The sequence below is a fragment of the Populus trichocarpa genome, chromosome 1 (genome assembly GCF_000002775.5).
Source record: "Populus trichocarpa isolate Nisqually-1 chromosome 1, P.trichocarpa_v4.1, whole genome shotgun sequence".
In the NCBI taxonomy this organism is placed as follows: domain Eukaryota; kingdom Viridiplantae; phylum Streptophyta; class Magnoliopsida; order Malpighiales; family Salicaceae; genus Populus; species Populus trichocarpa.
The window spans coordinates 26,331,732-26,345,010 of record NC_037285.2 but is presented as its reverse complement, the minus strand read 5'-3'; the positions used below and the strand labels follow the sequence as shown (position 1 = coordinate 26,345,010).

The 13,279-nt window shown below is 35.1% G+C and overlaps 2 protein-coding genes across 3 annotated transcripts; both read right to left on the bottom strand.

Moving 5' to 3' along the window:
* Positions 1-69: 69 nt before the first annotated feature.
* On the bottom strand, positions 70-4,096 carry LOC7485678 (serine/threonine-protein kinase BSK5). 2 transcript variants are annotated; one of them, XM_024593851.2, is made up of 10 exons: positions 3,525-4,096; positions 3,151-3,362; positions 2,912-3,047; positions 2,676-2,809; positions 2,468-2,573; positions 2,274-2,359; positions 1,823-2,011; positions 1,499-1,666; positions 851-964; positions 70-436 (listed from the first exon to the last, which is right to left on the bottom strand). In XM_024593851.2, the coding sequence occupies exons 1-10, from the start codon at positions 3,604-3,606 to the stop codon at positions 194-196; spliced, it is 1,470 nt and encodes a 489-aa protein (XP_024449619.1). In that variant the 5' UTR covers positions 3,607-4,096; the 3' UTR covers positions 70-193. The 2 variants fall into 2 exon arrangements, with proteins under 2 accessions (XP_024449619.1, XP_024449620.1); XM_024593852.2 differs by having other exon boundaries at positions 1,499-1,663; positions 3,525-4,089.
* Positions 4,097-8,713: 4,617 nt separating this feature from the next.
* On the bottom strand, positions 8,714-13,244 carry LOC7478562 (phosphatidylinositol:ceramide inositolphosphotransferase 3). Its single transcript, XM_024609582.2, has 11 exons — positions 12,876-13,244; positions 12,695-12,784; positions 12,490-12,576; positions 12,340-12,408; positions 11,482-11,562; positions 10,379-10,450; positions 10,178-10,238; positions 9,960-10,062; positions 9,678-9,773; positions 9,550-9,596; positions 8,714-9,156 (listed from the first exon to the last, which is right to left on the bottom strand). The coding sequence occupies exons 1-11, from the start codon at positions 12,906-12,908 to the stop codon at positions 9,029-9,031; spliced, it is 867 nt and encodes a 288-aa protein (XP_024465350.1). The 5' UTR covers positions 12,909-13,244; the 3' UTR covers positions 8,714-9,028.
* Between the last annotated feature and the right edge of the window lie 35 nt (positions 13,245-13,279).

The following is a 13,279-nucleotide window of genomic DNA, read 5'->3' as shown; positions in this document are numbered from 1 at the left end:
AACATGTTGCCATATAGTCAAGGTCTTGGAGTTCTGATCAAAATGATAATGACACGTGCACCAAGCATATAAATAATACAGTTAACCCGTGTGGTGCTGCAGTAATTCAAGCGCAAAAGGAAACAAATAGAGATGAATACATGGAGTGCGCAAGTTTAAAAGGAAAAAAATAAATACGAAAGGCTATACATTTTCAGTTTCCATGATTTTTAGCTTCTAAAGATGAGCCATCTTTTAGAGTTTCCTGTGCATCAGTGTCCATCCCGAGGCTAAAGAGGGAAGCAGCTTGAAGATAGAAGGCAGTGGGCCACTCGGGAGAAACTGCTTGAGCTTGCATAGCATCTCCAAGAGCTTGTTGTGGCAAGTCACTTATCAAGTAGCACAAACAGCGTCTAGCAAATACAGTTGGAGATACCATGGTCCCGCCATCGATAAACTACACAACCAGAAAAGGAAAGTTATATCCTACAATTAGGTAAAACTGTACGTACATTCTATGACTTTCCATCAAATCAGTAACTAAACTAACGGGAATATTTTAATCCATGGCAAGGCGAAGCTATTTGAAATGCTGATAGAGTTATGAAACAAAGTTTGCTTCAATATAAAAACAGCATCTTTATAATAGTGTTTCCTTTCTTGTAAAGGACAGGCCTCGCTTCTTCTGTTATAGAGTTGTAGGACAACCAATTATTTCATTAAAGTATTCCAAATGTAGAAGAGCATATCCTATCCCTTTACCTATCTCTTCCATATCACATAACAGTAAAGATGTGCAGCAACCATACATTTTACCATGTCACGGCCTATATCAGAAATGTCTCTGCAGTTGTCAATTAATATGACTTACTTGAGTATAACAATCAATGGCAGCGTTAAAATCTTTAGCTCGAAAAGCAGCATCACCACGTTTCTTACAATTCAGCGTTTCCTGTATCTGATCTGTCCACATTTGGAAGGAAAGCTACAAGGCAAAAAAAAAATTCAATTACACTCAGCGTAAAGTAAAGGTACAAAAATAAAATAAAAGGTCAACTTTGTTAACATGTTAATAATTGAAAAGGGTAATCAAAGTACTTTTCTGTTTATTACCATGTTGTAAAATAAAACTTTCAGCATGGGAGAAAATGATTATTATCTGTTTTGGATGGGTTATCCCTCGTATTTCCAAGTAGACTTTTATATGCCAAAGGAGTCTGATACTTTTCATAGTTTTCTAGCAGTTTGAAATGATCAATAAAAAGCACTTCCAAATTCTGAGTTACAATATTTGAAATGTCAATTGTGAACAAGGAATGAGATGAAATATTGGAACAAACTCGTATGACTGGATGAGAAATGGTAATTTCTGCTGACTGAAAAATGATGGAAATAAAAGAAACAATGGATATCAATATGTAAATCAAACCATCAGACAACCCAGAGACATTAACAGCATTTTTCAACTCAGGCAAAGCTTTTTGTCAAAAACCAAACAAAATATGCACTAGATACCAACCTCATTTGCAATTCCCTCATCATCATTGTATCCCACCTTTTCCAGCATTTCATGTATTGCAGTAAGATCCAGTCTTGAGCAAGCTTCCCCTAGAGGTGTCAATGACATTGTTTGCTTTGGGGATTCAGTTCCATGTGGAATACCCATCAAAATATAGGATGGAACCTGCTAAATACCGGTAACTGAGATGATATAATATATTAAACAAATGCACCATTTTAATTTACATGATGAAAACTTTAACAGAAAGAGCAACACTATAAAAATACCAACAAAATGGCTCATACATGAGTGCATTGCCTGGCATAGGAATAAATGACACACCTGAGTATCTTTTAGAAGAGGAGTGAGAGCAGTGACAAGAGATTTTGCATTGGGCCTCTCACGAGCTTCAAACTGTAAGCAACGTGAAGCTAAACGCACAAGTTCAGTTCCATCATCGTTTGAAAAATGACCCTCCAAACAAGAGTCCATCAGCATCAGAAAATTTTTTCCGCGTATAAGGTCAAGTGCCTGCCAAAGAAGCAAGTGAAGGGAAAAGGCAGTATTTAGGTCAAAATTTTATCTGAATTGCAGAAATGATCGGGCACCATACAATCCAAATTTCAAGTATTAAAAGCTAATTGTTTACCACGAAAATTCTGACCTCAATTCAAGATAAATTGAAAACACAAATTAATTTTCGAGCAACTAAATATCATTTAGAAATGCTAGGAGAAATCCATACGGAAATTCAACCTCAAAAAATTATTAGTTCAAAAAGAATATATATTACATGGCTTGGAGGGATATGTTTTCCACTGAGAAGATCAAGTAATAGGGTGCCAAAGCTATAAACCACGCTCTCCGGTGTCACTCTTCCTGCCATACATAAACATCTACATTAAGCTCAATCAATAGTATATTGACAATATTGGCACCCAATGTATACAAATCCAAGCAAGCAAACACACGAGCTTCACTTAATACCAGTTCTCAAGTACTCGGGAGGGGTGAATGCCAAATTTGTACTGTAGCTCTTTCCATCTCTACTGTTCTTCATCAGGCCAAAGCAGGAGAGCCTCGGGTTACCATCCTGACAAGTGCTAACTCAATTTAAGATGCAGATCATGAAATCACAGATCATGAAATCAAGTAAGTTGGTTTTTTTATAAGAGAGAGAAAATATAGTACGCACCTGGTCAAACAAAATTCTATATGCATTAAAGTCATGGTACAATGCCCTTCCTTTACTACTACAGTACTCCAAAGCTTGAGCTAAATAAAGAGCCACTCTCAACCTCATAGCCCATTTCATCGGCTGATTCTCCCCTGAACCCAAATTCATTTTTTTACACATTATCATTAATTCCAACTAATGCTTAACTATTTTCAAAAAAAAATATTAAGGATGAAGAGTAAAGCTGGCCTTACAATGAAAAAGATGCTTAGAGAGAGTCTCATTAGGCATAAACTCAGCAACAAGTAACCTCTCCTCTCCTTCACAGCAACACCCTATCAAATTGGCCAATCTTTCATTCCTTAACTGCCCCACTGCTCTAGCCTCCTCCTATATAATAAAAATCCGACCACAGCAAAGTCACAAAAAGCTTAGAACTGAGAGCAAGATTAACATTAAAAGAAAAATGGAAAAAAAAATTGAAATTACAGACAAGGAATTGGCGAGAATCAGGCCAAGCAGACTTGTTAAAGCGTTTAACAGCAATCCAGCGATCATCTTCTTGAAGCTTTCCTCTGTAAACTACATTCGGAGCTTTCTCTCCGTGTTCTGATACTATGTTGTCCGAACTGAACCCTGACGTGGCAGCTCTTAGCTGCTCCAAACTGTACTCTCTAAACCCACCAGGCAATAACTCCCCATTCTCTAAACACACAAGTTTATGTATTATTTATTAAAGCCCAAAAACAAGAAAGAGAAATAGATTAAACCCTAATCACTGAGGGAAAAAAGAGAGAGAGAATGCAGTGAGAAAATGAAGGAAGATGAAATAGTACTGCTGGTGGCAGTAAAAGTAAGTTAGATTACCAAGATCAGAGGAATAGTTGAGATTTGATTTGAGATGGGAAGGCCACCAACAGAGTGATAATTTGGAGCACCTAGCTCCCATTGCCTCCTCCTATGATCTATACCACTTCTTCTGTTTCTTCTCTAAATAAATCTTGAAAACCCGAGACAAGAACAAAAGTAAAAACAGAGAAGTTTTACTTTTTAGTACTCATATTTTTTCAGTATTCTGTGTTTCTCTTTTTTTTTTATCAATGGACTAGCCACGAAAGCCTAAAGCTTGAGGAGGAGTGTTCAGTCTAGTACAATAGTACTATGCCTCCCTTTCTTAATTCTTGCATATATACACACACACACACACAGCACTTTCTTGGGGAGTGGAAGAGAGAGAATTAAAGGGTGTTGTTTGGGAAGCAAGAAAGTGAGAGAAAAAGAAAACAAACTTTTTCAGGATCCAATGCTGTTTCACTCTCACTCTCTGCATCTTTTCACTTCATTATTTCTTTCCATTTCCCTTTCTTATTCCTAGATTCTCCAGTTCTTTCACAGGTGTAGCCAATCAGATCCAACGCCACTCTCAACTGGAGCGCGTGAATACACTTAATGCAGGATAGTTGGATACCTGCGCGCAAATCAGCTTTATGGGTGCAATTTGCTGTGAAATGAATGCCGCGTTTGGTTACTGTAAAGTTGCGGAGATAGTGGAAATAAAAGGGATATGTTTTTTTGTGATTTTTATTTTAAGAATAAAAAACTTTATTACAGAATTATCTTAATAACATATATATTTATCTTTACCTTTTTTAAACAGATATAAATTTGTCTTTTATGTGCTTATTCTTTTTATTTGGAAACACTAAATTAAAATAACCTAAAAGGTATGAAACATATACATGGGTCTTTAAATTTGTCAAATGAAAACTCAAGAAGGTAGTAGCAAGCAAAAAACTAAAAAACCGATTAAATCGAGAAAATCAGAAAAAAAAATAAAAAAACCGAACCGTAAAAAAAAACCAATTAAACCAATTAAAATTTTGAAAAAAACCAACCGGTTCGGTTTTGGTTTTATAAGCCTGAAACCGAAAAAACCAAACCGAACCAAACCCAAACTGAAAAAACTGAGCCAAACAAAAAAAAACCGAGTCAAACCGGTTTTTGTCAAAAAAACCGAACCGAACCAAAACCGGTTGGTTTGAACCGGTTTCGGTTTTTTTAAAAAAAATTCGGTTTGATTACTTTTTTTTTTATAAAAAACGAACCGAATCGAAAATAATCACTCTTAAAACAAGATATATTTGATTTTGAGATTTATTGAGTTTAAATATTAAAACCAGTTTTCATAAAGTTTTATGCCAAATAAATGAAATATTATGAATTTTCTTCTTAAAAAAAATTAATTTCAATTAACTCATGATTTTTTTTATTTTTAAAAATCATATTCTAAAACTAAAAAAACTTTGGCAAATATAATACGTGTGCTTGATGTGTTGTATATGATTTGTTTATAGATGAATTTTTATTAAAAATATATTAAAATAATATTTTTAACTTCTTATATTAACACATAGAAAACACTTAAAAAATGATTTAAAAACTACCCACCGGCCACCACCAAACAAATTATATAATAATAACGTCGTCGGTTATTTTTGAAGATGCGAGTTTTTCAGGAATGAATTTATCGGCAGAAGAGAGTGGAGATTAATCGCGGAATGATTTGGATCACTGTAGTGATATCGTGGCGTGGCGTGTGATGCTGGGTGCTGGTCAAAGTCAAAGGAAAGGAGATTCAACTGGGCAGTTGCGATGCATATTTATTTATTTCCTATGTAAAGTGTGAGCTATTAACTATGGTTTAAGCAAGGTTAAATGGTGCATTAATTACCGTGTCATTCAATATATATATAAACACCCTCAAGTTACTTAAAAAAAGAAACTCGAGGGTGTAATTTGTATTATTATTATTAATTCGTGAAAATAAATATATAAAAAAGGAAATTACTATCATGTGCATTTAATTCAAAACATATTTTACTCTCTCTTTTCTTTCCGAGCAAGTAAGAATTTATCGAAATTGGAGTTTTCTTTCCTCCTCTTCCGAGCACAGACGGTGGTAGGCCACCTCAGGTTCGTAATCCTGTGCAGCTGTTCGAGTAATCATTTTGATGAGGATTTTTTCTTGGATAGATATTTACGCTGTCCTCTTCTTTCCTAATAACGTGTTCAATATGAAGCGGAGCCTTGATGATTACAGGTATGAATTTCAGGGAAAAAAGGGGTTTACACTTTAGGCCACAGTGGGCGACCATCATGGTCAGCGAGTGCCGAAGGTAGTGTATCTTTTAAGATTCGGACCCTCATAAATGGCCTGTGGGTTCCCTATAATTGATGGTAATCTCGGCCTACTTTTCTCTCTTATCTTATCCAATCACCCCTTAAACTTATGGTCAAGTATAAACGCGTGGGACATGCCCTTGCTGAGGGTCGGAGTGTTCTGCCAGTGGACCGCCGAGGGAGATCGCGAAGAACCCTCGTCCCATCTTATCTAAAATCCCAAGTTTTTTTTTGCGTAATGCTTGGTTCTTTTTGTAACGTATAGTGACACATTCCCGTAAATGAAATAATCAAGGAGAGTAAAACAGGAGGAGAAATAAATAAATTAATAAATGGAAGTAATGCTGATTGATAATGCTATTATTCCTTAATTATTTCTTTTAATTTGATGATAAAAGTATGTTCCATTTAGCTTACATACTATTCAATTAAGATTGTATTTGTTTTTGTGATGCATCATGTGTTTAAAAATATTTGATTTTTATTTTTAAATTAATATTTTTTTGTTTTTAAATCGTTTTGACTTACTAATATCAAAAATAAATTTTAAAAAATAAAATAAAATTTATTTTAATCTATTTTCAAATGAAAAATACTTTGAAAAAAAATTATTACCACAATATCAAACACTACCTAAATTTCTTTTTCACGTAACGATTAAAAATACATTCTTCACATTTACATTTTCATTTTCATGTTGCATTAAAAAAAATTACTTTACATTTTCATGCTAATCAAGATTAAATTTCACTCTTCCGTTACAATTGATTTTACTTTATTTTACACACACCACTGTATCAAAAGCGTGATAAAGTTTTTTTAAAAAACAAATTACTGGTTTCATTATATTTTTTTTTTTTGTTATATGTTCTATATGTTATTACATTCAACCATGTTTTTTTTTTAAATTTAAATATTTTAAATTTTAAATTATATTTTTATATTTGATGTGCTAATGTTAAAAATAAATTTTAAATATATATATATATATATATATATTATTTTGATGTATTTTTAAATTAAAAAAAAACTTTTAAAAATAAATTTTTAAACAGTCCTTCGAAGAAGAAGCATCAATTTGATTTGATGTTTTTGTAATGTGATCAATTGATCGCGTTCAATTTTAATTGGACAGCACTTTTAACCGTAATTTTTACTATATAAATATTAAAAGCAACAGCAACAGTAAAAACAACAGCTATCACCACAGCAGAAGTCAAGAAGATTACCAAAATAAGCCATTTATTTAGACACCAAATTAGAGATAACTATGACCTCGTGCTTTCAATACTGGCGCCCATTTTTGCCAGCAAGCTGAGCTTAGAACCTGTTATTCTGGCTTAAACAATTCGATGATGCAGAAGACCAAATCATGGTGTCCACTGCTAAGCAAAATTCCCTACTTGTGCTTCAATATTGCAAGCAAAGCTCCTAAAATCTAGACACTTTTCTCACCATGCTTGAATTTCAAGGGAACCAAACCAAAATGTCTACTACAAAGCAAACAGCATCAGATAGGATATCATAATAGAAGATCTGAGGTAGCAGCAGCCACATCCAGGCTCGCATTCTGTTCCCAGTTAGACTCCTTGCTGTGCCAACCTGACAATGAAAATGCTCTTGGTATTTTATAACACGACGACGGACTTTATTGGTTAGAAAGAACAGGGTCCAAAGATTGCGTGATAAATTAAGCTACGGAATAATGGAGGTCTTTGGCGAGACATCCATCAAATCATCAAAATAAGGCCAGATTCTTCTTGCCTAACTTCATTTTCCAGCTCAATTGACTCAACATGGACCTATTTGCCAGCGTTCAGTCAATGCAAGAACACACACGCACTGTGGTCTCCACCCCAACAAACACTTGCGAGTGAGCCCACATGGATAAAGAAACACTGGCTGTGCAAGAACCCGTAATTTAGTATTCCTTCGCTTTTAACATGTTGCTTTAACTAAGATTTTAGCACAGACACTGAGGATTCTGCAATTGGATCTGTTTGGGAACTTTAAAACATAGACCAGTAAGGAAGTTCAAGGATTTGGGTAGCATGAGGGCAAGGATCACTTCCTCTGTTTTTTCAAGTTCTCTTTTCCTCCCCTCTCCCCTACTCGGCTACTCTCATGATTGTTTGTACCACAATAATTTAAAACATTAAAATCCCAATACTTCATGGACCACTCTCACATGTTCAACGAAAGCTATAACAGGCACCTTACTTACTCTGACTAGCACAGAGCATGACCTTATCCTTCCTGAACTGTTTGTCAGCTTAATTGTTTTTAATGAATTGCTCGAGACTACTTATCGAAACATACACGACGGAGGTCCTGTTGCATTATTTTGTCGACCATCGAGCTGAAGCCATATGTTAGTACTTAAGAATAAGAGCCTTTGACAGGCAGGCCAACCATGCCAGGCATGTCACATAACAAGTTACGCCTCCAACGTTACATTTCAACCTCCCATGAAAACAGAGCAAAGAAAAAGAAGTTTAATCTAGAGGGCGGTTGCACTCGTGGGACACGGACAAGGAACATTATTATATTGCATCATTGGCTCACGCCAAGCCCAATTATCTGAAAAGGTAGAGCACATGGTGCCTCCACTTGTTACTGTATTCAAAAAAATTCAAGGCCATTTGCTCTCTAAGAGAAACCATCAACATGAACGCGGTCCCTCTTATCTTTCATGCTTCATGAAAGATTTTTGTGGACCAAAAATTGTCATTGAGCATTCATGGTTAAACATGACAAGTTGTACCAGGTACAAAGCTTTCTCCCTCTCTCTGATGTAAACAGGCAGCTGTACTTGTAACAATTCCACAAACAAAAGAAAAGAATGCGATAATAATACAGAGAAAGTATGCAGGATATGAGAAAACTAAACATTTCATTCCATTTCTCCATACAATAAAGCTACTGAGGTTTGACCATCTTGGCAACTAAGCTGAGGACTAGTTATTCCAAACATAAATTTTAGGCACATATTCAATGCGGTAGCATCAGCAGAGCTATCTTCAGCTAGTGCTGACATTTATGTACAATTAACCGCCATCTATGCTCCTAGCTTCAATCTCATGAGTAAAATCCATTTCTGCTCTCCATTTGGTAAGCACTTAAATCAAATTGCCTAAAGATTGTCACTGGCAAGGCAAAACTGTCATAATGATTAGCATCACTCACGTTAATCAACCCGCAGTCTCAACAGTTACCCCAGTTAGTGGTATCTGGTGCTCTTCTTTGTTTTTGCTATCCCAGTCTCTACTCTGAGGTGGCAGTGGCAGAGATGTTAGTCCAGTGGGCCGCTCAGGTAAATCTGGAATGAAGATAATTGGTGTCACTCATTTCACATTTTTTAAATAAATTAAAATCTAACACGCCACTCAAATATAAACACTCCATCCAAGAAACACTTTGGATGATGAATAATGCACCAGTCAACTCTTTTCCTCTGACAAAGTATCAATTACCTCCAAAGAGATTCTAGCCAATGAGCCAAAGAGATTCAAGCCAATGAACATGTAGCTCAATGGTGCTCTTGCATAAGCAAGAGAAGTAAGTTCTCTAGTTTGAGTCTCACCTTCATATAAAAAATCTAATAAAATTGGAACACACTCCAAAGAGATTCTTCCCTTGAAATCTCTTTCATGAAATATAGTAACGTGAGAAGTAAGTTATCATGGGAAAGAAAGCAATATGAAAAACTCACCCGGCAGTTTCTTGTCAATAAAAAATGTTACCAAATTTACAGTATACCTGCGGAAGTATTAAACAGTCCAAATTTATCAGAAAAAGTTCCTTGGGAATTAAATTCAGTAGAAGGTTGAGTCCTTTCACCATGCAACAACAACGTCAACCGTGTAATGTTTGTGAGATGCCACAATAAGAAAGCTCTGAACCACTGCAAGTAACCAAGCAAGCTGCTTAATGCACCTGCAGGTATGGGCCAAGTATTTCCAACAAAAGTGAAAATCAGTCTTTCTATACAGCAGAATGCCAAACAGCCAAGAAAAGTACCATATGTCCAATTCATACAAATACTTTGTCCTGGCCCCACTGCCTCTTTGTATTTAAGAGAAACAAAAGTAATAACCCATCAAGGATGAGCACGGTACTTACCTATTCGTGCCATATTTGTGGAATGTACGCACAAAAACTATGGTAAATATCATGTGCGATGAAAAAATCAAATCACCACAGCCATAATTAACCCCTCTGGAAACTGCAAATTATTGTGAGTCAAATAAGCAACAAGATGCTATCATGTAAAAAAATAAACTGATGATCTGGTGCAATAAAAATAATAACAAAAAACAGTTGGATATTTCAAAATTTACAGTTGATCACAAGCAATTCAATTGCACTCTTTGGATGGGGCAGCCTGGCAAGTTTTGAGCCCTGAAAGAGAAAGTTGTACCTGATTGTAAAGAGATGCTACAATTACAACAATTGTAATTGAACTTTCATAAAAGGATAGTGCCACAAGTCCTGAAATTAAAGAACCTGGTTGCAAATAGTATAGAGTTTCAAAAATTTACCTCATGGCAATGGTAGTTTGGACCAGGAAGATGAGTCGAATAGAATGTGAATATACGAAGAATCTGGCAAGCCTAATCAAAGTACAGAAACAATACTGAATGTTGTAAGACTGATATAGGACGACAACAGAAAATAATATTATGTCCATCACTCCATCCACTTATATAATCATATAGCCAGTGTGGGTGAATAATGTACAATGAAATAAATGACAAAACTAATTTCATCAGCAAAGAAGCCATCTTCTTCTGTCGGTGAAAAATGTGTAGCATTTTGGGTTCTCCTTTCAGGACATGCAGAACAGTGAAAGAGCATCCTGAGAAGTATCCATAGCAAGTTATGCTACAAAATGAACAGCGCCCATAACCAGTTTCAGTGTCGCTACGTGCAGGAAAGAAACGCTACGGGGAAGATCAAGAAAATACAAGTCGAATATATTGAGACATCTTAGAAGTCAGTTATTGTGGTAGAGAAAAACAAAATCTGGAGCAGAACTAAGCTGAACTGGAAGATAGGTAAATGATATATGTTTTCCATTTTTTTGAGAGTAGAGGTCATTAGCATTTTGATAGATCCTGACAAGAGCTATCAGTCACTTAACAATCCCAAGAAGAATTTCAGAAGATAAATTGTTTTCTTCCGTTGTTTGCGGAGATGTTTTGGGCTTGTTTAAGTGTTTTCCAATATAGACCTTGCCCAATGTTCAGTAACATGGGCTTGCCCACCTGTTCCCATACTGTGTGTGGCTGCTTACGTAATATAAACGCCCCTAAACACTGGTGATTGTGTCTGGATTGAGTTTTGCTAGACAAGGTAAGTTATAGATTCGTAAGAACCCATTGGAAATAAAAATCTTACAAAGCCAATTTTGACTTCAGACTGCAGGATTATTAATAAGTATATCTCCTAGGACCTACTATGGTGGGAACATCAATGGATAATGGCTTTTTTTCCAATTATTCGTTCAATGTTTTTTTTTTTATTTCTTGCCCTTCAAGCATAGAGAATAACAAATACTTGTTTCCAACAAATTCAAGTTCAGACCTCATTTCTGGCAATAGAAGGACTTCGTATAAACAACAAAACCAAAAAAAACACTTACCACTAAATAGGCAAGGACCCTGCACCATATCAGAACTGTATAGATTTTCTTGTTCTGGAAAACGAAGGGATGGATGGTCCACTGCAACAAAACTAACTCCTGTTAGAACCAGGATCAAATATAATTAAGAATAGAAGTCTGGCCACAAATGATTAGCTACTGAAACTCCATAGCATGAGGAATGATTAAATCAAAGAGAAAAGGCTTGAAAAATATTCCACTTCTCTAAGGTTTTATAGAATAACTACTTCGGATAAAGAATAATAACATGCTAACGTCAGATGACATACCAATTTGAGTCATCAAAGTCTGTATTATTTTTAAAACTGTCTATGTAATTCCTCCACTAAATAGTTTTCTTCGAGAGTTGTGATCATCACTATCATTCAAGTCTGAGACATTTGTCTGAAACTGCATGTATCTGGTTGAATACTTCTTCCAGCGTTGAAAAGAAGTGATGCATACATTTGTGCATGAGGAAACTAAGTGGGGAATTTCACAATATTGTGCAAACAAAATAACATCACCATCCAAAATATATCTTCCTTGCCTACTCTACAAAGGATTCTATGAAATTTGATATACATGCCATCAGCTGCGGCAAAAGTTGCATTCATGAATCTTCCATAAACCACAGTAAAGTGAAAAGACAAAGCAGAACATTAAACAAATGTAACAAGCAAGGAAACATAAAAAAAAAAAAAAAAAAGGTCCATCAACATTATTGAAAAACATCATCAGCAACCATTACAATGGTAAAAAAGTCTGAAAACCATCTGTTAGATTACAAGAGAAAATCCCAGAATATGTAAAGTAAAAAAGAAAATCGACAAGTAATAACATGAAGAAAAACCTCACCAACACAAAAGAAGCAAAGATGAAGGTGAATGAGGTTTCACTGACATAAGCTCTGTCCTGGCCAAGTTCCTGAAACAAAACAGAAAAGGAACATAAAATGCTGTTCCATTTCACAAACAACAATGTATTCCGAAAACTGATATTTCTCACCGGAAGAAGAAAAAAGCCAGCATCCTGAAGTGTCGGTCCTGGCCTATGTAAGTAATGAATTCCATGAGCAGCTAATCCATGTATGTACTGTAAGATAAATAAAAAAATATCCATTAACATCATCACATAAGAACCTATTTAACATCAAATTGGAGAAAACAAAGAGATTAACGTAATAATCAACAGTGATTAAAAAAGAGGGAACCTGAAAAACAATTCCAGCAAGAAGCAGCTTCCGATTCTCTGCAACAAGCGAAATTTCTATTGTCGTTTCTGTGCAAATCTTTCTCCAGAGCTGCACTTGATAATATTAAACAACAATCAATCGAAACAAAAATAATTAAATAGTAAAAAAGAGAGTAGGGGTGGAGAGTCAAAAGAGAAACCTTAGGAGCCTGGCGAGCAATGTAAAAGGGCATTTTGAGAATCCGAGGTTATTGTTTGACATTTAACATTAATCAATAATAATTAACATAAATTAAAGATAGAAAGCAAAATTTGAATTGGTTTCTCTTTCCAATTTTTTTTTTTTTTCTTTGGTGATTTCAAGAGAGAAGCAGGATTTGAGATTTGTGGTTGGGGATTAAGGATAATTGGGAATCTTAATCTTAATCATAATCAAATCTTCTTAAAAGTTTTTAAATCTCGATTTTATTTTTTTTTGTTGGAGGGAGGAGAGAGTTTTGAGTTGGAGAAAATTTTGGTAGAATCAGCAAAAATAATTAATACCGAATAAAAAATTTATTAGAAAATAAAACTTATTAAAAAAATAACTGTCAAGAATTGGTGT